Raw genomic sequence first — 23,070 nt, 5'->3', positions numbered from 1 at the left:
AGAAACAAGTTTAAAACAAGTTCAGTAAATGACATACAAAAGGTGCTCTGGTGAGGAAGTAGGGATCAGCATTTTGGGGTACCTAGGCAGTGCCAGATGCTTTAAGAGAATATGTGACAGAGGGAGAGGTCACAACTGGTTGAGAGGGAAGAGTAAACCCAGGAAGGCTTCCTAGAGCAGGGAGCATTTGAAATGAGCCTTGAAGGATTAACAGGATTTCAGTAGCCTGGTGGCCCAACATAGATCTTTTGTTTTGTTTTGTTTTTTTGTTTTGTTTTTGTTTTTTGTTTTTGCGGTACACGGGCCTCTCACTGTTGTGGCCTCTCCCGTTGCGGAGCACAGGCTCCGGATGTGCAGGCTCAGTGGCCATGGTTCACAGGCCTAGCTGCTCCACGGCATGTGGGATCTTCCCGGAACGGGGCACAAACCCGCATCCCCTGCACTGGCAGGCGGACTCTCAACCACTGTGCCACCAGGGAAGCCCCAATATAGATCTTTTAAAGTATAGGCTCATCCAGAAAGAATTGCCAGAGGATTAAAACTCATGCTGAGTTCAATCAAAAATCACCACTGGAGTGTGAAAGGAACTTTCCTAATTAAGCAATTCTAGAACATTCCCAACTCTTGACTGCCTGAGCAGTCGTGGGGAACCGTCATATCCGGGCTTGCTGGTAAGATGCCTCTCCACAGACAGTGACCGGGGTGGCCTGGAAAAGGGCATAGTGGTCTGACATGGAGCAACGTACCTTGGTGTGCTGTACCCCACAGTGGATGGGTATCAGCGAACACCACCCAGGAGACTCGAGTATCCCGGAGCTGCAGCGCTTTAGAACAGACTGAAGATGTTTACAGTGAAGGGTAAAGAATGTGCCATCTAGTTTAGTTTCGTTGCAGCTCATAGATGGAAACTGGATAGACTGGGCGGCTGTCCATCCCCTGGGGGTCTGGATATCTCACTCCATGTGATACGGACCAGGGTTCTTGGCCTTCCTCAATCAATAGAAATTGATCAGAGGCCAGACAAGAAATTCAGGCAAGGCCAGAGGTATAATTTAGATACAATAAAATTAATTCACTTCAGTATTGACAGACACATAGAGTTGTGTGTGACCACTGCCACAATTATAATACAGAACAGTTCCATCACTCCCCAAAATTCCCTACTTTCCCTCTGATGTAGGCTCCTCACCCCACCCTGAACCCTGGACAGCCACTTGTTCTCTTTTTTTTTTCTTGTTTTTATTTTTAATTTTTATTTTATATTGGACTATAGTTGATTTACAATGTTGTGTTAGTTTCAGGTGCACAGCAAAGTGATTCAATTATATATATATATATATATATTCTTTTTCAAATTATTTTCCCATTTAGGTTACTACAGAATATTAAGTAGGGTTCCCTGTGCTATACAGTAGGTTCTTGTTGGTTATCTATTTTAAATATAATAGTGTGTATATATCAATCCCAAACTCCCACCACTTGTTTGTTTTCTTTCCCTGTGGGTTTTGCCTTTTCAACAATGTCACATAAATGGAATCATGCAGTATGTACCGTTTTCAGTCTAACTTCTTTAAGTTGGCATAATGCATTTGCAATTCAACCATGTTGTTGGGTGTATCAGTAGTTGGTTTCTTTTAGTTGCTACGTAGGGATCCATTGTATAGATGAACCGTAGTTTATCTATCTGTTCGCCAGTTGAGGGCCATTTGGATTGTTTCCACATTTTGAAAATTATAAATAAGGCTACTCTAAACATTCATGTATAGGTTTTTGTATGAATATAAGTTGTCACTTCTCTAAGGTAAATACCTAGGAGTGAGATTGCTGAGTCATGTGGTAAGTATATATTTAACTTTATAAGAAAAGGACAAACAGTTTTCTAGAGTGGTTGTACCACATTGCATTCCCACCAGCAATGTATAAGTGTTCAAGTTGTTCCTCACCTGCACTAGAACTTGGTACTTTTTTTTTTAATTTGAGGCATTTGAGTGGCTTTTAATTTACATTTCCCTAATGACTAATGATGTTGGGCATCTTCTCATGTTCTTATTTGCTTAACTAGTGAAGTGTCTGTTCAAATCTTTTGCCCATTTTCTGTTGGGCTGTTGGTTATCTCATTATAAAGTTTTGAGAGTTCTTTATATATTATGGATACAAATCCTTTGTTAGATATGTGTTTTGTGAATATTTTCTCCTAATTTGTAGCTTCTCTTTTCATTCTCTTAACAGTATCTTTTGAAGAGCAAAAGTTCTTAATTTTGATTAAGGCCAATTTATCATTTTTTATTTTATGGATTATATTTTTTATATAATATCTAAGAAATTTGTGCTTGATCTAGGTAATAAAAATTTTCCTCTAAGTTTCCTTTCAGAAGTTGTATAGTTTTAATCTTTACATATAAGTCTATCATCCATTTTGAGTTAATTTTTCTTTATGATGAGAGGTTAGGGTGAGGTTCATCTTTTGCATCTGTACATCCAATTGTTCTGGCACTACTTGTTGAAAAGACTGTCTTTTCTCCTTTGAATAACCTTTGCACCTTTGTCAGAAATCAACTGAATCACATTGAGATGCCTCTTCACAACGACTAGGGTAGCTAAAGTTAAAAAGACAGAAAATAACAAGTGTTGATGAGGATGGAGAAATTGGAACCCTCATACATGGATGGTAGGAGTACAAACTGGAGGGAATTCCCTGCCAGTACGGCGGTTAGGACTCCGCAGTTCCACTGCAGGGGGCACGGGTTCCATCTTTAGTTGGGGAACTAAGATTCCGCAAGCCGTGCAGCGTGGCCAAAGAAAAAAGAATACAAAATGGAAAGGAATTTGGAAGTTTCTCAAAATGTGAAACACAGTATTATCATATGACCCAGCAATTACACTCCTCACAAAGGAGAACAGTGACTAGGTTACGACCTCAAATCTGAGACATAGGAAGGCTATAAGAAGCAGAGGTGAATGCTCCTAGGAAACTCCCAAAGACTAGCAGATTCCATAGAAACACATTCCCACATTTGTTCTAACCTGACCATCTGGAGTTTACATACCGTAAACATACATAGTTTAGCTTAATTTGGGGGCAAGTGAGTGCTCTCCATGTGTTCCAAGCTCAAGGTCTTCCTAAGAGAAATGAAAGCATATGTACACACAGAAACTTGTGCATAGGGATTTCCCTGATGGTCCAGTGGCTAAGACTCTGCGCTCCCAATGCAGGGGGCCAGGGTTCGATCCCTGGTCAGGAAACTAGATCCCACATTCGTGCCGCGACTAAGAGTTTTCATTCCACAGCTAAGGAGCTCGCGTGCTGCAACTAAGGAGCGGGCAAGCCACAACTAAGGAGCCCGCAAGCCGCAACTAAGGAGCTCGCCTGCTGCAACTAAGATTCGGTGCAACCAAATAAATAAATTAAATTTTTTTTAAAAAAAAGAAAGAATGGATAAATTCCTAGAAACATATAACCTGCCAAGACTGAATGATGAAGAAATAGAAAATCTGAACAGACCGATAGTAAGGAGATTGAATAAGTATTCAAAAATGTCCCAACAAAGAAAAACCCAGGACCAGCTGCCTTTATGGGTAAATTCTACCAAACACTTAAGGAAGAGTCAATGCCCATCCTTTTCAAACTCTTCCAAAAAATTGAAAGGGAGGGAATACTACCAAACTCATTTTATGAGGACAGCATTACCCTGATACCAAAGCTAGATCAGGATACTCCAAGAAAAGAAAATTACAAACCAATATCCCTGATGAATACAGACGCAAATATTCTCAACAAAATACTAGCAAACTGAATTCAACAGTTCATTAGAAGGATCATACATCATGATCAAGTGGTATTTATCTCTGGGATGCAAGGATGGCTCAACATATGCAAACCAATAAATATAATACACCATATTAATGGAATAAAAGATAAAAACCATATAAGCATCTCAATACATGCAGAAAAAACATTTGACAAAATTCAACATCCTTTCATGATGAAATCTCTCAACAGAGTTGGTATAGAAGGAACATACCTCAACATAATAAACGCCATATATGACAAATTTATAGCTAACATAATACTCAATGATGAATGGTTGTAGCAAAGATTAAGGATTCTCAACTTAACTTTGTGACACAACAATGACAGCAAGGAACCGAGAACTTTCCACCTTTCCTCTCTGCAGTCCATCTGTAATATTCTTTATTATGGTCACAAGATGGCAGCAGCCGACATGGCCATGCCCAGAGTAAAGGAAGGGGGCTTTTCCTCTCATGCATGCCTCTCTTTCTATTAGGGAGGAGAATCTTCCCCAGAATCCCTTTGCAAACTTTCCCTCAGTTCCCCATGGCCAGGACTCAGTAACCTGCCTATATCCACAAGAGAGGCTGGAAAAACGTATGTGAGCGTTCCCCACTCTCTGTAGTGGTAAGTGGGCTCTTCCAATGGTGAAGAAAGGACAAGTTGGTAGGCAACATTTCCAAACAGTTCTAGGAGTGTAGACCGGGAGAAAAGATAGTTTGTTACCAACTCAGTCTACCATATAGGCTGAAATTCAGTATTACTTTTATATTAGAATAAAATAGGACTAATTTACTTTTTAAAACTCTGTCCCAAGAATCCCAGCCATTTTACACAGGTACACCCCTGCTGCAGACCATGGTGTACACCTTGACCTGTGAGGTGAGTCAGTCTTTAACTCAAGTGAGTTGAAACTTCCAGATCATTAACTTCTTTTCAAAAAAATCAAAACTTCACTAAGCCTCCTTATAGCTGATACCTTATGAAAAAAGTGATAATTTATGTTAAAGAAAGATTGAGGAGTCAAAATAGTTATTTTTCTCACTTGCAGTATAAACTTAACAGCTATAGTTTAATTATGGATAAGATGGACATTTCCAGTAAATGTGTCATGATGAGTTCCCAGGGTTTGGCTTGACTTCACACTGCTTCTCTTCTCTGAATGTCTTTTCTACATTCCTATGAAGGATAATTCTTATTCCTATAAACAGCCAACGTTGGATTTTTTTCTGAAGTGTCAAATATCATCCTGGTTTGGAAAAAAAATTAAAAAGGACCAAAGAGCTATACAACTAAAAGAATCCCAAAAATAAAATTTGGTTTACTAATAAAAAGAAAAAAAAAAAAGAATCCCAGCCATATTGACTAACCTCCCTGCCATTCTCTCTAGAAAGAAATCCAACCTATTTAGAAAGCCCAACTGATTTGAATGTCATTTTGTGCAACAAGGAAAAAACAAAGAAAACGTTTGTTCTTGACTGCCACGTGTTGGGTCTGTATAATATGTATTGCCTTTAATCCTTTTGATGACCAATGACAAAGATGCCAGTGTCCCCACTTTACAGATGAGGAAACTGAGACTTAGAGAACACAAGTGCCTTGCTCGGGCATTCCCTAGCTGTCCATTCACTGCCAGCCCGGGTTCAATCCCTGGTCTAGGAACGAAGATCCTGTGCAGCACAGCTGAGAAAAAAAAAAAAAAGTGCCTTGCTCAAGGTTACATATCCTGGAAACCCAGCACAGCCAGGTCTGCCTGACTCCAAAGTCCACGCACTTTTCTTTGGGGATTCATCCCAGTTATTTGTAAGGATAGACTTGACAATCAGAAATGTAATTTCCTGGGCTTCAACTGGGCCAAAAAAATCCATCTTGGGGCTTCCCTGGTGGCGCAGTGGTTGAGAGTCCGCCTGCCGATGCAGGGGACACGGGTTCGTGCCCCGGTCCGGGAAGATCCCTCATGCTGCGGAGCAGCTGGGCCCGTGAGCCATGGCCACTGAGCCTGCGCGTCTGGAGCCTGTGCTCCACAACGGGAGAGGCCGCAACAGTGAGAGGCCCGCGTACAGCAAAAAAAAAAAAAATCCATCTTGAAGTCAGAAGTCATGAGAGTGGGGCTTGTTATTAAATAATCTACCAGACAGGCCCTTGATTAGCAATAATGAAACTCTACCCAGAATCTTTCTGGGGATACCATTTGGCAATTTTTTAAAAAATATTTATTTACTTATTTATTTATTTTGGCTGCGTCAGTTCTCAGTTGTGGTGCTCAGGCTCTTCGTGGCGGCACGCAGGCTCCTCTCTAGTTGTGAGGCATGGGCTCAGTAGTTGCGGTGTGCAGGCTTAGGTGCCCCATGGCATGTGGGATTTTAGTTCCCCGACCAGGGATTGAACCTGTGTCCCCTGCATTGGAAGGTGGATTCTTAACCACTGGACCACCAGGGAAGTCCCACCATTTAGCAGTATTAAATTGAGGGCATATATTAGTCTGGCTGAAGAGTTAATTCCTTCTCTGATTCAGGCAGCTGTCCTGGGAGAGATGTCAACTGGGAACTCAGCCTCCTGGTTCAGATTTTCTGCAGATGAGATTCCAGAAGAGCAAATTTTGCCAGAGCAGCTAAATTGCTCTTCCTCGGAATTCCACCCACTGGATTGCTGTTTACCCTCTGCCTTCCCTACAAGATGGTGAATAGCAAAGCTCAAGGATCCGCCACTCACTCCCAGGCCTTGCCTGGTGCCTGGCACATAGTAGCACTCCATATAAACTTGGTTAATTAGTTGATTGATTAACAAATCATTGAAAGTGGTAGCGTTCTCCTCCTATACTGTTGGTGGGAATGTAAGTTGGTGCAGCCACTGTGGAAAATAGTATGGAGGTTCCTCAGAAAACTAAAAATATGGGACTTCCCTGGTGGTCCAGTGGTTAAGACTCCATGCTTCCACTGCAGGGGGCACAGGTTCCATCCCTAGTCAGGGAACTAAGATCCTTCATGCCATGTGGCACAGCCAATAAAAGGGAGAAAAAAAAAAAGAAAACTAAAAATAGAATTACCATATGATCTAGCAATCCCACTCCTGGGCATGTATCCTGACAAAACTATAATGCAAAAAGATACATGCACCCGTATGTTTATAGCAGCACTATTCACGAAAGCCAAGACACAGAAACAACCTAAATGTCCATCAACAGATGAATGGATAAAGATGTGGTACATATATGCAATGGAATATATATACAATTGGATACAACTCAGGCATAAAAAAGAACGAAATAATGCCATTTGCAGCAACATAGATGCAACTAGAGATTATCATACTAAGTGAAGTAAGTCAGAAGGAGAAAGACAAATACCATATGACATCATTTATTTTTTTTAAATGTCCATGGTATCTTTTTTTATATATAAATTTATTTATTTATTTATTTATTTTTGGCTGCTTTGGGTCTTCTTTGCTGCATGCGGGCTTTCCCTAGTTGCGGCGAGCGAGAGCTACTCTTCACTGCAGTGCGCGGGCTTCTCATTGAGATGACTTCCCTTGTTGCAGAGCACGGGCTCTAGGTGCATGGACTTCAGTAGTTGTGGCACGCAGGCTCAGTAGTTGTGGCTCACAGGCTCTAGAGCACAGGCTCAGTAGTTGTGGCTCTCGGGCTTAGTTGCCCTGCGGCATTTGGGATCTTCCCGGACCAGGGCTCGAACCCGTGTCCCCTGCATTGGTAGGTGCATTCTTAACCACTGCACCACCAGGGACGCCCCTGTCATATTTTAGGTTCCACAGATAAATGATACCATATGGGGACCTGCCCTTGGTGATTTAGATGGTGATACTAAACCAGGTTGCTGTGCCCCGGGTGTTACCACATTAACTTCTATTTGATCCCAATGGGTAGGGGAAACAGGAGGCAGTGAATATGTCGGCAGCATGGCGCGGGGGACATTGGAACAACTGCCAGTGTAGCCTGCTCGGCCACTGGGGGAGCTGGATAGGCATGGGTGGGGGCTAAGTTTTGAAATAACATGTCCGCACTCTCACTTTCTCCCTCTCCCTCTTGGGTTTCCTTTCAGATCACGGCATGATAAGGTGGCAGCCCTCTGACTCCTTTTCCTCCTGATGCAACAGCATAGATGCTCCTACATATGGAACCTCATCTCTTTTCCCTGGAGCCCGAGGTAACATTGACAGTGGGGAACAAGTTGATTGATTTTCTAATAAATATGAGTAATCTTAAGAGGCTTGTAAATATTAAACAAAGGGGAAACAAAGTCATCCTAGGAGAAACTTGCCTGTACCTTTGAGATACAAATGTCCTATCTGGTCTTCTCAGAAACCCTTATCTCTGCCATCTTTTTAAAATGCAAATTTTGTAAAAGAGGGTACAGTAATTTAGAACTTGACTTGTTTACCATAAATATTTGTAGAAAGGGTTTAGCCATCTAGACAAATGAGCTTGATTTGTTACATCTGCCAGAAACCCAACTTTAATCCAACCTCTTTTGTAAACTGATGGGTTTTACACTGCTGTACCTGACTCAGGGCTGAAATTTTGAAATGAGAACTATGATGTCTCTCTGTTTGTATGTTTGTATGTGTTTTTGTCTTGGATAACCTTGCTGAGGTTAATCTGTAAATGAGCCTTATTTAATAGGCTTACAAACCAAACAATTCTAAATACAAGAGAAATTAAGGTAAATGAGTTTCAGTTTCACGTGAACCAGGAAATATTTAGTATTAAATTAATACCTGGTATTAATGTTTAAGTTTGTTGCTCTAATTAATATAGACATGTCTTTAGAGCCATCAACATTAAGTATAGTACTTTCACTGCACCTAGGTTTAATAGAAGCTAAATGAAATCTTCTTATATCTGTTGCAAATTTGTCAGCAAGAAAAATAACTTGATATGATGAAACTTTAAAGTAAATATAAATGAGATAAGAGCTTTTAGGTAAATTCTAAGAATAATTATGTTCTAAAAATCATCTAAAATAGTTTCTTCAGATTTGGTAAGTATTACTTGCCTCTTGATTGTCACTAGAAATTAAGGTTTTTAAGAGTCGGAGATTCTAATTTAAATATAGAATTAAAGCTACTGAAAATAGGGCTTCCCTGGTGGTGCAGTGGTTGAGCGTCCACCTGCCGATGCAGGGGACACGGGTTCGTGCCCCAGTCCGGGAGGATCCCACATGCCGCGGAGCGGCTGGGCCCGTGAGCCGTGGCCGCTGAGCCTGCGCGTCCGGAGCCTGTGCTCCGCAATGGGAAAGGCCACAACAGTGAGAGGCCCGCGTACAGCAAAAAAAAAAAAAAAGCTACTGAAAATAATAAAACATTTCAGTATGATAGAATGTGTGTTTTCAGTTAAGAAGGTATGAGGAATGGAATTACATTTTACTAAGAAAGTTTTGTACATGGTCAGGATTAACTGAATTTAGATTGAAGTTAAATAAGTAAATGGATTTCGTTAAGTAAGCTAATACAAGACTGAAATTTGATCTCTCTCTCTGTTAGACGTGCTCCTTTTGATAACAGATTAAATGAGTTTCTGTGCCCTTAGGTGCTCCGTATTTGTTTTTGTTTCATCATTTTGTGACTTTGGTTAAATGAATAGGTACTGTTTCACAATGACCTACGATCCTGTTGTGTTGTAAAACCTTTTTGATATTTTTAACAAACTTCCCAAATATCAAAATCTGACTAAAGCTTTTTAGCCTCCAGCTGACTCTGGATACTTCGAAAGAACATCTCTGAGACATCTCAGAGAGAGATGTCAAACTAAGTTTATTTGGTATGCTAAGTTACTTCAGAAACATCGTAAAGTGACTGGAGATGAACCTTAGATTATAGTGTACGGATAAATGTCATTTATATAGATATTCCAAAATTTATATGGAATTCCTAATATCTGATATGTCCTGATATGTTAACAATCATAATACTAGTTATTCTAAAATGTTATATCCAAGAATTCTGCTAATCGCATTGTACTCAAATTTTTAACCATGCTATTTTGTTTTTTGTCCTGATGCTTTTACAAAATGAAGATTTTTCAAGAAGACTGATAAAAAGGAACTTTTTAACAAGTATAAGTTTCTTATAGCCTTTAGATAATATCACTGGACTGGGTAACAAATGACAAAACTAATGGGAAACCTGATTATTTCATCCCGACCAATGGGAATTAATTACATGGGACTGAGTGAACTGGTAAATATGATTTATAACTTTATGCCTTTAGGAAATATATTGACTTTAATCTTTGTTTTTAGGAAAAAACTTTTATGCTATAACCTTATGCTATGACCTACAAGTTGATAAAGTATGCCTTTTTAAACAAAGATGAAACATTTATCTTTTTCTCTCTACCTGATCCTGACAAAATTTGTTGTCTCCAGCTGGTTCTCCTGTGGACTTGATATTATGCTAATCATTGTTTTAATTTGTTCTTTATTTCCACATTGTTTGTGCTTTATGTCTCCCTGCTGCACTATGTCTTTGTCAATGTTACTAGCTGTTACTTATATCCTATTTTATAAGATTGTTGTCTCTTGCAGTACCCAGTGTGTAACCAGGCCTCCAACAAAACTTCTATGGCTAAACATCTTAAGGAAATAGATCACTTTTATAACATAAAAATAATTGTAATAATGTGATTCTGGGTACGGGATGAAGCAACAAGGGAAAATGTCTCCTGGATCATAATTAGACAGAGGATCCAGAGAATCTTTAATTATCAACAGGGCCTAATCCAAAAATTAGCACCTGGAGTGGCATTTCAAGAATTTTCGACTGACCTGGGATGAGCCTCCCAGCACCGTGGGACAAATTTGATCATGAAATGTCTCCCAAATATTGGTCAAATTCCTGACCAAGAGGAGAGGATCAATCATCAGCGATTGCAACCCCCCAGTGTGAGCCGGTGAACACTGAGGAAACTCAGGAAGGATAAGAATACCTGCCATCTAGCAGCCATCTGACTGCAGCCACTCCCTATGGTGAACCCTGAGGAAACGCAGGATGTGAAAATACAGGATACAGGCCCCATCTGGGCTGTGGTGCATATCAAAGAAATTATTTCAGTGAGCCCAGACTCTAGCATCTTCCCATACATAGAAAAATGCTAAATTTCTTAACTTGAGATGCAGCCTCCTGGGCTTGAAGCCCTCAAAATTCCTGACAACTCTCAACTTTTAGGTTGTGAATATTTTTAAGTCTACAGGTGTCAAGTAGACACTTCCAAAGCGGAACAAAAGACAAATCTCAACATCTGGAACACTGACACCGATGGTGGACACTCCCAGAAAGATCCATCTGCCTGAGCAGTTAGAACTTTGTCACCCCTTTTTTCCACAAGATTGTGGAATGGACATTGACAGTGGGAAATTGTAACAGGGAAGAGCTAAATTGTACTCCATGTTGGATCTGTTTCTTTAACCTTTCCTTTGCGTTGCTTTTGTTATTATAATCATACAGAATGGCCTGCCGCAGGGAACCCTGCCCACCCATGCCCTCACCGAGGCTGGTCATTCCAGGAGATGTTTTGCAAGACTGATGGCCCTTTTACTTTACTTCCTCTCCGCCTCTCCCTCTCTGATTCTATAAAAGAAACTGGCATCCAAACCCTGATAAGATGATTTCTCAGAGACACTAGTCTGCCATCTTCTCCATCTGCCGGCTTTCCTGATAAAGTCCTATCCCCTGCCTCAACACCTCGTCTGCGATTCATTGCCCTGTTGGGCGGTGAGCAGAGCGTGCTTGGACTCGGTAACAATTCCAAAAAATAAACACTTCTGATATATCGAGGTTTTCAAGATTTTCAGTTTTATTTTTTTCTCAAAAGCCTAGTCATATTTTTTAAGACATTTAATCTGCGAATAGAAAACCCTGAATCTTAAAAAAGCTAAGGGTTTGGGGTTTTTACAACTATGTAACTTTCTGTACTTGCCTTTGAAGTCTTCACTTGTCACTTTGGTTAAATGGATATTTTTTAAAAATATTTATTTATTTATTTATTTATTTAGGCTGCTCTGGGTCTTAGTTGCTGCATGCAGGCTCTTAGTTGTGGCATGCATGCGAGATCTAGTTCCCTGACCAGGGATCAAACCCGGGCCGCCTGCATTGGGAGCGCAGAGTCTTACCCACTGGGCCACCAAGGAGGTCCCTTAAATGGATATTTTTGACAAACTTCCCCAAAATCAAATTCTTTCTTTTTTTAATATATCCAATTTTTTAAATTTTTATTTATTTATTTTTGGCTGTGTTGGGTCTTTGTTGCTGCGTGCGGGCTTTCTCTAGTTGCTGTGAGCAGGGGCTACTCTTCTTTGTGGTGCGCGGGCTTTTCATTGCGGTGGCTTCTCTTTGTTGCAGAGCACGGGCTCTAGGCACGTGGGCTTCAGCAGTTGTGACACGCGACTCAGTAGTTGTGGCTTATGGGCTTTAGAGCGCAGGCTCAGTAGTTGTGGCTCATGGGCTTACTTGCTCTGCAGCATGTGGGACCAGGGCTCGAACCTGTGTCCCCTTCATTGGCAGGCAGATTCTTAACCACTGCACCACCAGGGAACCCCCCAAAATCAAATTCTAAATGAAGTTGTTTTTGACCTGGGGCCAACTTTGGGATTTTTCCAAAGGACCCCTAGTATATTTGTTCTCTCTCCTTATAAAAAGAGAAATGTGAAGCTAATTAGGCTTATTTGATATGTTAAATTACAAAGAAAACATTGCCAAATAAGAAGTGATGTTTAACTTTAGCTTATCTTTGTGTGGGTATGTTATTAACATAAGTGTTCCAGAACTTATATAAAATTCCTAAAAATCTGATACGCATGGTATAATGTTACAAGTTATAATCCTAGTTATCGTCTTTTTTTTTTTGGATGGATACTCCAATGGCTTTATTAACTCCTTTCTGGAGATGGCAGGACATTATAGTTGGAGAGATGAAAAGGAAGCCAGGAAGCTGTGGTCTCAATATGGGTCATTGAAGGGGGTGACCTGCATCTCTCGGGACCCTCTTCCCATCCACCGTAAGCATGGGCACAATGAATAGCAAATTTTTATTCAGGGCATCCAGCTGCTTCATCTCCTCCACGCTAAAGGTGAAGTCAAACACCTGGATGTTCTGAAGGATATGGGAAGGTGTGACACTCTTGGGGATGCAGCTCACTTTCTGCTGGACCTGCCACCTGAGCAAGATCTGAGCTGGAGACCGGCCATGATTTTCAGCCAGTGCCAGGACCACTGGCTCCTCAAGCAGGACAGGCTCATCAGGATCACGCCAAGCATGCTCAGAGGAGCCCAGAGGGCTATAAGCAGTCACCTCCAGGCCGCGTGCTTGGCAGTGGGCAATCAGCTCATTCTGAGCCAGGTATGGGTGGCATTCCACCTGCAGGACAGCTGGGCGCACAGAGGCCACACTGAGCACATCATCGATCTGCTGACTGCTGAAGTTGGACAGGCCCAGTGCCCGCACCAGCCCCTTAGCCACCAGTGCCTCCAGAGCCTTCCAAGTCTCCTTGTAGTGGATGGAGTCATAGCATATAGTCCCATCAGCATTCTTAGGAAAGGGGTTGTCTCCCCGTTCAAAGGCATAAGGTCAGTGCATCAGGTACAGGTCCAAATACTCCAGCTGGAGGTCAGCGAGTGTCTTCCGGAGGGCAGGCTCCACATCCTCAGGGTGGTGATTCATGTTCCACAGCTAGGAAGTCACAAACAGCTCCTCCTGAGGCACCAACTTGCCAGGTCCCACATCCTCCTTCAGGGCTTCCCCAATCTCAGTCTCGTTGCTGTAGATAGCACAGTCAATGTGACGGTAGCCTATACTCAAGGCATACTTAATAACTGTTTTTACCTGGCCAGGCTTGCTCTTCCAGGTGCCCAGTCCAATCAGGGACATCTTCTGTCCAGTGTGCAGGAGGATACAGGAAGCCACCATTGCCCCCTCGGCATGAGCACAGGATGTTAACAGGGAAATATGGCTTTTCAGCTCAGTCCTGTGCCCTGCTAGCTACCCAATGGGCCTCAGCTTCCCAGATTCCTAGTTATCATATTAAAAATGTTGGGTGTCACAGAAATAACCAAATTTCCTTGTCAATTCCATTATAATGAACTCTCATCAGATCTCCAACCATGGCCATTTTAAAGTTTGTTGTCATTTACAGACAATTATTGTTTTACTTTGATGCTTTTGCAAAAGTGAGATTCCTGGAAAGGACCCTACCAAGTGTTCTTGACCACTAACATCACTGTCGAATTACAAGGTGTGAAAACTTGGGTACAGGGACTTCCCTTGTGGTCCAGGGTCTACGACTACGTGGTCCCATTGCAGGGGGCCCAGGTTCGATCCCTGGTCCGGGAGCTAGATCCCACGTTCCACAACTAGGAGTTCGCATGCTGCAACTAGAAAATACTGCATGCTGCAACGAAGATCCTGCACGTGACAGCGAAGATCCCATGTGCCACAACTGAGACCCGGCGCAGCCAAATAAATAAATAAATATAAAAATATATATAACAAAATAAAAGAGCCAACTTTAAAATAAACAAACAAACAAAAAAATTTGGGTACGTGTTTCACAACTGAAGAAGACCCCACCTGACATCTGGCCCTGTTTAAATGCCAAAGACCTCAAAATCCAATTGACTAGGAAGAGAACTAGGCAACACTGAGGTAGACTGTTTCCTCCCAAGAAGTCCGATTAAGAGCATTTCCTTCCGTTCTTCCTTCTCTGACCATCCTTTTCCTAATTCTTACATCATGAAGGTCTTTATTATTCTCTTCTCCACCTTTTGGCTTGCTCTAGCCTGGAAAGATAACTGTTCACCTACCTCAGACCATTGCAAAGTAGGGTCAACTGACTGTTGGACTGGCTTGGATGCTGGTGATCCTGTAGTTCTTTCTTCATGTCACAAACTTCTCCCTGATTTATAACACCTCAGTTTCAATGGAACAAGCTCGCTGCATAAACATTTCTGGGGAGGGGAGACATAGTTACATGAAATACATAAACAGGCCAACTGGCTTAAAGCAGTGTCCCCAGTTTTCTAGCTGGTTTGGATCATGGGGACCCTGGCTCAGGAGTACTCTCCAAACCATGGACATTGTTTTGTTGCTAGTAATTATTATTGTCTCCCTGATAAGCTGGGTTCTCTCAAAAGTTTTAAAGGCATGTGGGCAGCCACTGACCAGCCAACACATCGTCTCTCTCTGACTGAAGTGACAAAAGAGAACAGAAGAACGGAACCAGGGCCAAGAATACAAGCCTGACATCACCTCTTGTGAATGCTACACTGAGAGCAGAAGAGGCAATGGTGACTGAGGGTCATGTTAGTACTGATATTTTTGACCAAACCTCTTGAATGGTCAAGAGGATGAAAAAAGGGAGAATTACTGAAATAAATTTCTAGGCCAGAGATGGAGCCACTCCTGCCCAGAGTGCCACACAGCAAGAGAGCAAAACTTAGTAACTTTGGTGTCTCTGTAAGTGTTCTGCTTGACCAGAAACACAGTATATCTAGTCAGCCAATCCCCAAACTCTGGGCTTTCTAATTACTTCCTTGTTCTTTATTCATTTTCTATTTTTCTCTTCCATGTTCTTTTTTTTTTTTTTGGCCGCCAGGTGGCTTGCAGGGATCTTAGTTCCCTGACCAGGGACTGAACCTAGGTCCTCAGCAGTGAAAGCGCAGAGGAGTCCTAACCAATGCACCGCCAGGGAATTCACATTTCTTCCTTGTTTCTTATTCTTTATCCTATAAAAGTGTCCTGCCTTCAGTCCCACGTTGCAGTTCTTTGGACCCCTGGGAACAAACAGTGGTGGCTTCATGAAGTGTTAAAGTATGTTTAACACCTAAATTCTCTTCCTTAATAATTTTTTTTTTTTTTTTTTTTTTTTTTTTTTTTTTTTTTCTCGTACGCGGGCCTCTCACTGTTGTGGCCTCTCCCGTTGCGGAGCACAGGCTCCGGATGCGCAGGCTCAGCGGCCATGGCTCACGGGCCCAGCCGCTCCGCGGCATATGGGATCCTCCCAGACCGGGGCACGAACCCGTATCCCCTGCATCGGCAGGCGGACTCTCAACCACTGCGCCACCAGGGAGGCCCCTTAATCATTTTTTAACAATACTAATCTGTTAGAAGATTAATACTGAAGTATTCACAGATTAAATAATGAGATGTGCTTTAAAATAATACTATTGGATGGGGCAAAGATTGATGAAACAAGATAGATTGGTGTATGTTGATGATTATTGAAACAAGCTAATGGACACATGAGAGTTCATTATACTATTCTCTCCATTTCTGTGAATGTTTCACATACTCCATTAAGAAAAAAAGAAAAATAACATGGGTCTTTTTAATCACAGAATTTCAAGCCAGTCATGACCCGCGGTTACTTCAATAAAGCGGGTTGACTATTGCAGCACTATAATCAGAGGGACGGCTGTGAGCAGCAATGCAAGCAAAGTGCCTTACGAAATGCTGTTTTATTATTACTTATTGTCATTACTATGGTTGCCAACCCTAATTAGGTGCCTCCGAGAGTTCCGCCTCCTCTCCCTGTTAATGGTTTATTCCACTCTTCGGCTGGTTCTTTCCCGTGGTTCCTTCCCCGTAGTCCCGCGCTGTATCCCCCCCGCAGCCCCAATGGTTTAGCCTGGCTTCCCAGGGGAAACCCGGTGGGGCGGACCACGAGGTTTCTGAGAGCGGCCGCGGTCCCCTCTCCGGAGACCACTTGGACCGCTCCGCATCGGGGGTGGGCAGGTAATCGTGGGGCAGGGCGCGAGTCCTGGGCTCCGACTGGCCAGCTCTGGAGTAAACATCCGGCTGGGTGGGGCGGGGCCGGAAGTGGAAAGCGAAGGAGGCGGCTGAGGCGGTTGAGGCGGCTCCGGAGGTTCAGGGCTGGGAGTCAGTTCCTCCAGGTGCCATGGGCCGGGCTGGCCCGCGCTGAGGGCGACGCAGGGCGCTGAAAGGGACGCGGGGCTGGGCCATGGCCGGCGCTCGGGCCGCTGCCGCCGCCTCAGCGGGGTCCTCGGCTTCTTCAGGCACCCCACAGCCGCAGGAGCCGGGGCTCGGGGAGCTGCTGGAGGAGTTCTCCCGGACTCAGTACCGGGCCAAGGACTGCAGCGGGACGGGAGGCTCTAAGGTGAGTCCGGAGGCGCGATGAGCAGAAACAGAAGGTCCCTGGTTTGCGACGTTGCTGAGGTCAGGGGTCATAGGACAGAGAGAGAGAGAAGTGCCCAGTGTCTGGACCCGGAGAGTAAGGGTCGGGTTTAAAAACCGAAAAGGAGGAACTGGGCTCAGAACGAGCCAAGCCAAGGAAGGACGACGTTTCGGTTTGAGACAAAAGGGTTTGGAGGTCAAAGATGAGCGTTGAGTGGCCTTGTTCAGAGATTAGAGAAGCTGAGGAGGGTTGTTCCCATGCATTAGGGTTGGGGACAGAACCCCTCATGTCTAGATCTTTTGAAGTGTAGAGGATTTATCCAGGTCAGAGATCAGAGTGAAGGGGCTGGAGGGGTGGGGCAGAATGGAGCCAAGAGATAAACCGAGTGTGTTGCCCCCTTGTATAGTCTCAGCATGACTAGAATTAGGCCCATCCCTTTCCTTCCCCCATAAAGCAGGAAGGCAACTCATACTCCCTCTGTTCCTTTGTCAAAGCAAGTCTTAGTTTCTCTTTTTTTCTACTTTCGGGATTCCCTTCAGTCTCCTTATTGCCAGACCTGGAAGGCTTCCAGTCTGGTCAGGCCATTCCCATCTTAGGCATTGCCTGGCAGTTTGATGGGAATCTTGCCGACCCTGCCATCTTTCATTCCCCACGTGGTTTTGGCAGGTTTAGCATCAGGTTTTCTAATGGAATTCTGTTCCCTCCCAGGCCATGAAAACTCTGGTTTGGCTTCAGGGGTTACCTATGTTAGGACTTACTGCACTTGGCATCTGCTAATCTGAAGTAATGCAGGGAAGACTTCAGTAATGATAGGTCTCCCCCACTCTCCAAATGACCGAGTATTTTTCAGAGCTTAGCCTGAGGACCACCTGTTTCAGCATCATCTGGGGTGTTTGTTAAAAATAAAGGTTCCGGGCCTCCCTGGTGGCGCAGTGGTTGAGAGTCCGCCTGCCGATGCAGGGGATGCGGGTTCGTGCCCCGGTCTGGGAGGATCCCATATGCCGCGGAGCGGCTGGGCCCGTGAGCCGTGGCCGCTGGGCCTGCGCATCCGGAGCCTGTGCTCCGCAACGGGAGAGGCCACAACAGTGAGAGGCCCGCATACAGCAAAAAGAAAAAAAAAATAAAATAAAATAAAGGTTCCTTGATCCCACCCAGTCCTACTGAGTTAGAATTTCTGAGGGTGGGAATCTGGAATTTGTATTTTCTAATAGGCTTCTTAATGATACTCATGCCCCTTGAAATTTGAGGATTTCTCATTCTTGTGAGTTTTTCCCTCCACATTGGCCTTTTGGATGGCTAGAGGGTCAGTTTTGCTGGGCCCCCCCTCCTTCTTACACACCCCTGAAGATTAGGGTTGTAAAAAGTTAGACTTGACTCACTCCACCTGGCCCTAAACTTCTGATCTTTTGCAGACTTCTTGAGATGTTACAGGTTTTATGTCGTTCTTCTGGTGGGTCTTTCGCTGAACTGAGCAAAACAAGAGCAATTTTAAGGGAGCTGTTCCTTCTATTTCATAAGCAGATTGCGTGTAAGGAGACAGCTTTGTCTGCATCTTTTACTCATTACACTAACTAGAGCTTCTAGGTACTGGTCTGTGGCTGGAGAATGGGGAAGAATCTGGAGCCAAAGGAAGATAATGGATTAGTGCCAGTTAAAGTAACCTAGAGAGGGACTTCCCTGGTGGCACAGTGGTTAAGAATCTGCCTGCCCATGCAGGGGACAGGGGTTCGAGCCCTGGTCCGGGAAGATCCCACGTGCCGCGGAGCAACTAAGCGTGTGCGCCACAACTACTGAGCCTGCACTCTAGAGCCCGCGAGCCACAACTACTGAAGCCTGTGCTGTGCAACAAGAGCAGCCACCGCAATGAGAAGCCCGCGCACTGCAACAAAGAATAGCCCCTGCTCGCCCCAGCTAGAGAAAACCCGTGTGCTCCAGCAAAGACCCAGTGCAGCCAAAATAAATAAATAAATAAATAAATATATTAAAAATAAAATAAAATAAAGTAACTTAGAGCCGGGGTTCTTAATATTTTATGGATTGTGGACCCTTTTGAGAATCTAACGAAAGGTGTCAACCTCTCTTCAAATGCTTAACATACACAGTTTCACCACCACATTGAGGGGTTCAGAGTCTCTCCCAAAGTTTACCATGTGGGTTCATGAACCACACGTTTAGGGCCTGTGATCTAGCAAGATGTCTTTTCCTGGTACTGAATGATAATCAGAGGCACATTGTCATTCCCAGAGACCTCTCCAGGTCAGGAACCGCCTAATTCTCAGAATCCCAGAATCTTCTTTATGCTCAGATCTCCTCCTCTGTGCAGGTTGAGCGCATTGAGAAGAGGTGTCTGGAGCTGTTTGGCCGAGACTACTGTTACAGCGTGATCCAAAATGTGAATGGGGATATCTGCGGCCACTACCCCCAGCACATCGTGTTCCTGGAGTATGAGAGTTCTGAGAAGGAGAAAGACACGTGAGCATCATGTAACCAAAGCGTGCCCATCTGGGAAGGACTTGACAGCTCATCTCCAGGGTTAGGAAAGTCTGCAGCTGGGTGGGGCAGGCTCACTTTTCCCAGGTGTCAAGCCTCACTGGCATCTTTGTTTTCTTCAGGGTTTCACATCTTAGACTGGCAGAGTAGCACAGCGTAGAAGGAGGGGTTGGGAGTCACAGCTCTGGCCTCCTGTTTTACTCCTACCCTGTAGCTCATTGTCCTGAGACAGCTGACTTCACAGCTCACCTCTCTGAACGTCAGTGTTTTTTGTTCTGTATTTTTCTTTTTTTTTAAGAGAGCAAGTGGGAGGTATGCTTTGTCGACATGTGGAAGGGCACTTACCGTATGTAGAGCTTAAGAGCCTGAGGTCAGCGTACGTGCTGGCTGCCCTGCTTGCTGGCTGTGTAACTAATTTGGGCAAGGTACTGAACCTCTTCGTCTCTTAGTTTCCTCATCAGTTTCTACCTCTATTTAGAAAAGTGGCTTTTGCAGTTCCTGCTGATAAACAGGATTATTCCAAAGCCTGATGTGTGTGCTGTAAGAACTAGAAATAAGAGCTACCATTTATTGAGGGCCTCCCAAGGCCCGAGTGCTTTGCATGTGGTAACAGTTCACACCAGAGCAGACACAGAGCACCCAGCACAGGGTGCAGCCCATAGGCAGTCAGTAAATGGTCGCGGTTGTTTGACACTGATACATAATCACTGATGCTCTAGGAAGTGCTTTTTGTTGATCTCAAAGTTTGTTCCCCTAGGCTCCCTGCTTGCTGTTGATTTTAAGGGAATTCCAGGAGCTGTTGCCAGCAATATCCGTGCAAGCCTGGCCCCGTGGAAGCACTGTGATGATGAGTGCTGTGGTAGAGGCGTGCTGCAAAGTGCAGTGGCCATCGCTGCCCACAGCGCGCCCGTCAGCGCACCCAGGAATGGCTAGAGGTTCTGAGTCTTGGGCTCCAGAGCCACTGAATCAAAATCACAGCATAACAAGATGGCCCAGTGATTCGTACGCACGTGGAGGTTTGAGAAGCACTGCTGCAGACGAACTGGGGAGAAGGGTGGATTCTGCCTGGTGTGTGTTTGGGGAGACCTTTCAGCTGGATTTGGAAGGATGAGTTGGAGTGTCCCTGAAATGTCCTTTGTTAGGGACCAGCTTGTATATGGTCTTGATCATCAGGCGTGTGGACTTGTGGGTGTTAGTGGTTATTGGGCTAGTACCCCCTGAGCACTCACTGAAATCACAGATTCCAGGGCCCCTGAATCACAATTTCCAGAATCTGTGCCTCAGAGAGCTCCCTAGATGAGTCTCACCTTTGCTCTAGCCTGGGAACCGCAGGGAGCCAGAGAAGCCTTTCAAGCGGAGGAGTAAAATGGGAGACCTATAAGTGTGCCCTGTAATGAGGTCGTGGTGGGGTGCACTGAGAGAAAAGAATGTATTGGGAAAAGGAATGTAGATCAGAGCACTTGTATGACTGCCTCTTCTTTCTGTCACCACCACGGCGCTCCCATCTTGCCTAGCGGGGTCTAGCCGCCCAGGCTAGGGCCACTGCAGTATATCCCTAACCCTAGAGGAGCTGTGGAGTTTGTTTTTGTTTGTTTGTTTGTTTGTGGGGTTTTTTTTTTTGCGGTACGCGGGCCTCTCACTGTTGTGGCCTCTCCCGTTGTGGAGCACAGGCTCCGGACGCGCAGGCTCAGCGGCCATGGCTCACGGGCCCAGCCGCTCCATGGCATGTGGGATCTTCCTGGACTGGGGCACGAACCCGTGTCCCCTGCATCGGCAGGCGGACTCTCACCCACTGCGCCACCAGGGAAGCCCTGTTTGTTTTTATTTATTATTTGGCTGTGCCGGGTCTTAGTTGTGGCACGTGGGCTCCTTAGTTGCGGCAGGCGGGCTCCGTAGTTGTGGCTTGTGAACTCTTAGTTGTGGCACGCGTGTGGGATCTAGTTCACTGACCAGGGATCGATCCCAGGCCCCCTGCATTGGGAGCACGGCGTCTTATCCACTCTGCCACCAGGGAAGTCCCGTGGAGTTTGTGTTTACTTTTCACTTCTTGCAGGGCCTCAAAGTGATACTGAGTGGGCGATGCCTGTTAAAGAGAAGGGAGTATGTGCATGTTCAGGTGGGAAGAAGTAGAACTTTTTGCTTCTTTACACATGCCTGGACTTGGTGTTAATATGACACTAATTAGACCGAGTTACACAGGGTAGAACTGGATTCAGGAAGTGGTTTGGTCCTCTTAACCAACCTCCCCAGTTGAGCCCGTATCTGAGAATAGAAGCCTGGATGGGGATCTCTGAACGACAAAGGCATGAGTTTGTCAATGAGGCAAACTGCTGCCATGAGGCAGACCCCAGGGGTCTAGTTGGAGGCCCTACCAGAGAGATGAAGTCCCTACCTTTAGATCTGGTGGGTAACACAGACCAATCAGTGAGCAATGACAGTGTAACAAAGGCCAGAATTAGGGCAGGTATAGGTGAAGCATTGGGAGACAGTGGTTAAAGTTCTGCACTTGCTAATTCCAACTCGTGTGTGAGCGTAGGGTGGGGGAGTTGTTCTCCCATTCCACTAACTTTCAGACGCCAGCCTTGTGTTCTACAGATAGCATTAGATCCCACAGGTTAAGGGCTCAGTCCCACAAGACAGACATAAATACACAAGCTCACTTTCATTCATTCAAATATGAGTATCAGGTGCCTGACACAGCCCAGTGCTTAGCACAGTAAGGGAAAGATTCTGAGGACAAGAGATAACAAAAATAAAAACAGGAACCACTGAGAACAGAAACTGAATTGGTTCTTTGAGTAGGGGACCCAGGAAAATAAAGCACCAGCTAGCCTAACAAGAAAAAGGTGCCTTCTTTCACATGATAAGACTGCCCAGAGCCTCTAAGAGGGAAATGCTGGCATGTTCTCTCCCTCAGTTTTGTGGAGAGTTTGCTGAATGGAAGGATTCAGCCTGGGAGAATCAAATGCAGTTTCAAGGCTTTTAGAGCTGCTGGAGTGAGCTCCGTGAGAGTCAGTTAAAACAGATGGTGCTGACCACATCTGTGCAAATGGACGGAGGCCACCACAAGGTGGGAAGGAGACTACTGTGAGCAGTACTGTGTGTGCTCAGTTTTATATTATCTTGGCATCTGAGTTTAATTAGGCCATTGTTTCATTCTGAGGTGCCTTTTTTTTTTTTTTTTTTTAATGTTTTGGCTGCATTGGGTCTTTGTTCCTGTGCATGGGTTTCTCATTGCGATGGCTTCTCTTGTTGCGGATCACAGTCTCTAGGCGCATGGACTTAGTAGTTGTGGCATGTGGGCTCAGTTGTTGTGGCTCGCAGGCTCTAGAGCACAGGCTCAGTAGTTGTGGCACATGGGCTTAGTTGCTCCGCGGCATGTGGGATCTTCCCGGACCAGGGCTTGAACCCGTGTCCCCTGCATTGGCAGGTGGATTCTTAACCACTGTGCCACCAGGGAAACCCTGAGGTGCCTTTTTATTTCATAGAGAACCTGAGTGTGGGGAAGGCGGCAGAACGTGGTTTTCAGTGAGCCATGTGTTTTCTAGGACCTGGCTGGTTGGCCCGTGCCATCCTTCGGGCACCTTGAAGAGGCACCCCAGCCTTCCACCCTCCATCAAAAAAGGAAAAAATCTTAATCGTAAATGT

The 23,070-nt window shown here is 44.6% G+C and overlaps 1 protein-coding gene and 1 pseudogene across 6 annotated transcripts in view; one reads left to right on the top strand and one right to left on the bottom strand.

The window, feature by feature from the left end:
- Positions 1-12,507: 12,507 nt before the first annotated feature.
- LOC309813082 (aldo-keto reductase family 1 member A1-like) lies at positions 12,508-13,800 on the bottom strand (annotated as a pseudogene). Its single transcript has one exon. The product of its transcript is annotated as an aldo-keto reductase family 1 member A1-like (transcript).
- Positions 13,801-16,622: 2,822 nt separating this feature from the next.
- The window catches only part of MTMR14 (myotubularin related protein 14), a 43,535-nt gene continuing 37,087 nt past the window's right edge, over positions 16,623-23,070 (top strand). For all 5 annotated transcript variants that reach the window (XM_082637783.1, XM_082637781.1, XM_082637782.1 and 2 more), the window contains exons 1-2: positions 16,623-16,914; positions 19,256-19,404. In XM_082637783.1, the coding sequence (XP_082493909.1) occupies positions 16,759-16,914; positions 19,256-19,404 (305 nt within the window). In that variant the 5' untranslated portion in view covers positions 16,623-16,758. The remainder of the gene's footprint in view (positions 16,915-19,255; positions 19,405-23,070) is intronic.

The sequence above is a fragment of the Mesoplodon mirus genome (assembly GCF_964341445.2).
Source record: "Mesoplodon mirus genome assembly, chromosome: 12".
Lineage (NCBI taxonomy): Eukaryota > Metazoa > Chordata > Mammalia > Artiodactyla > Ziphiidae > Mesoplodon > Mesoplodon mirus.
The sequence above is the reverse complement of the archived record's forward strand: the minus strand, read 5'-3'. Positions and strand labels throughout refer to the sequence as shown.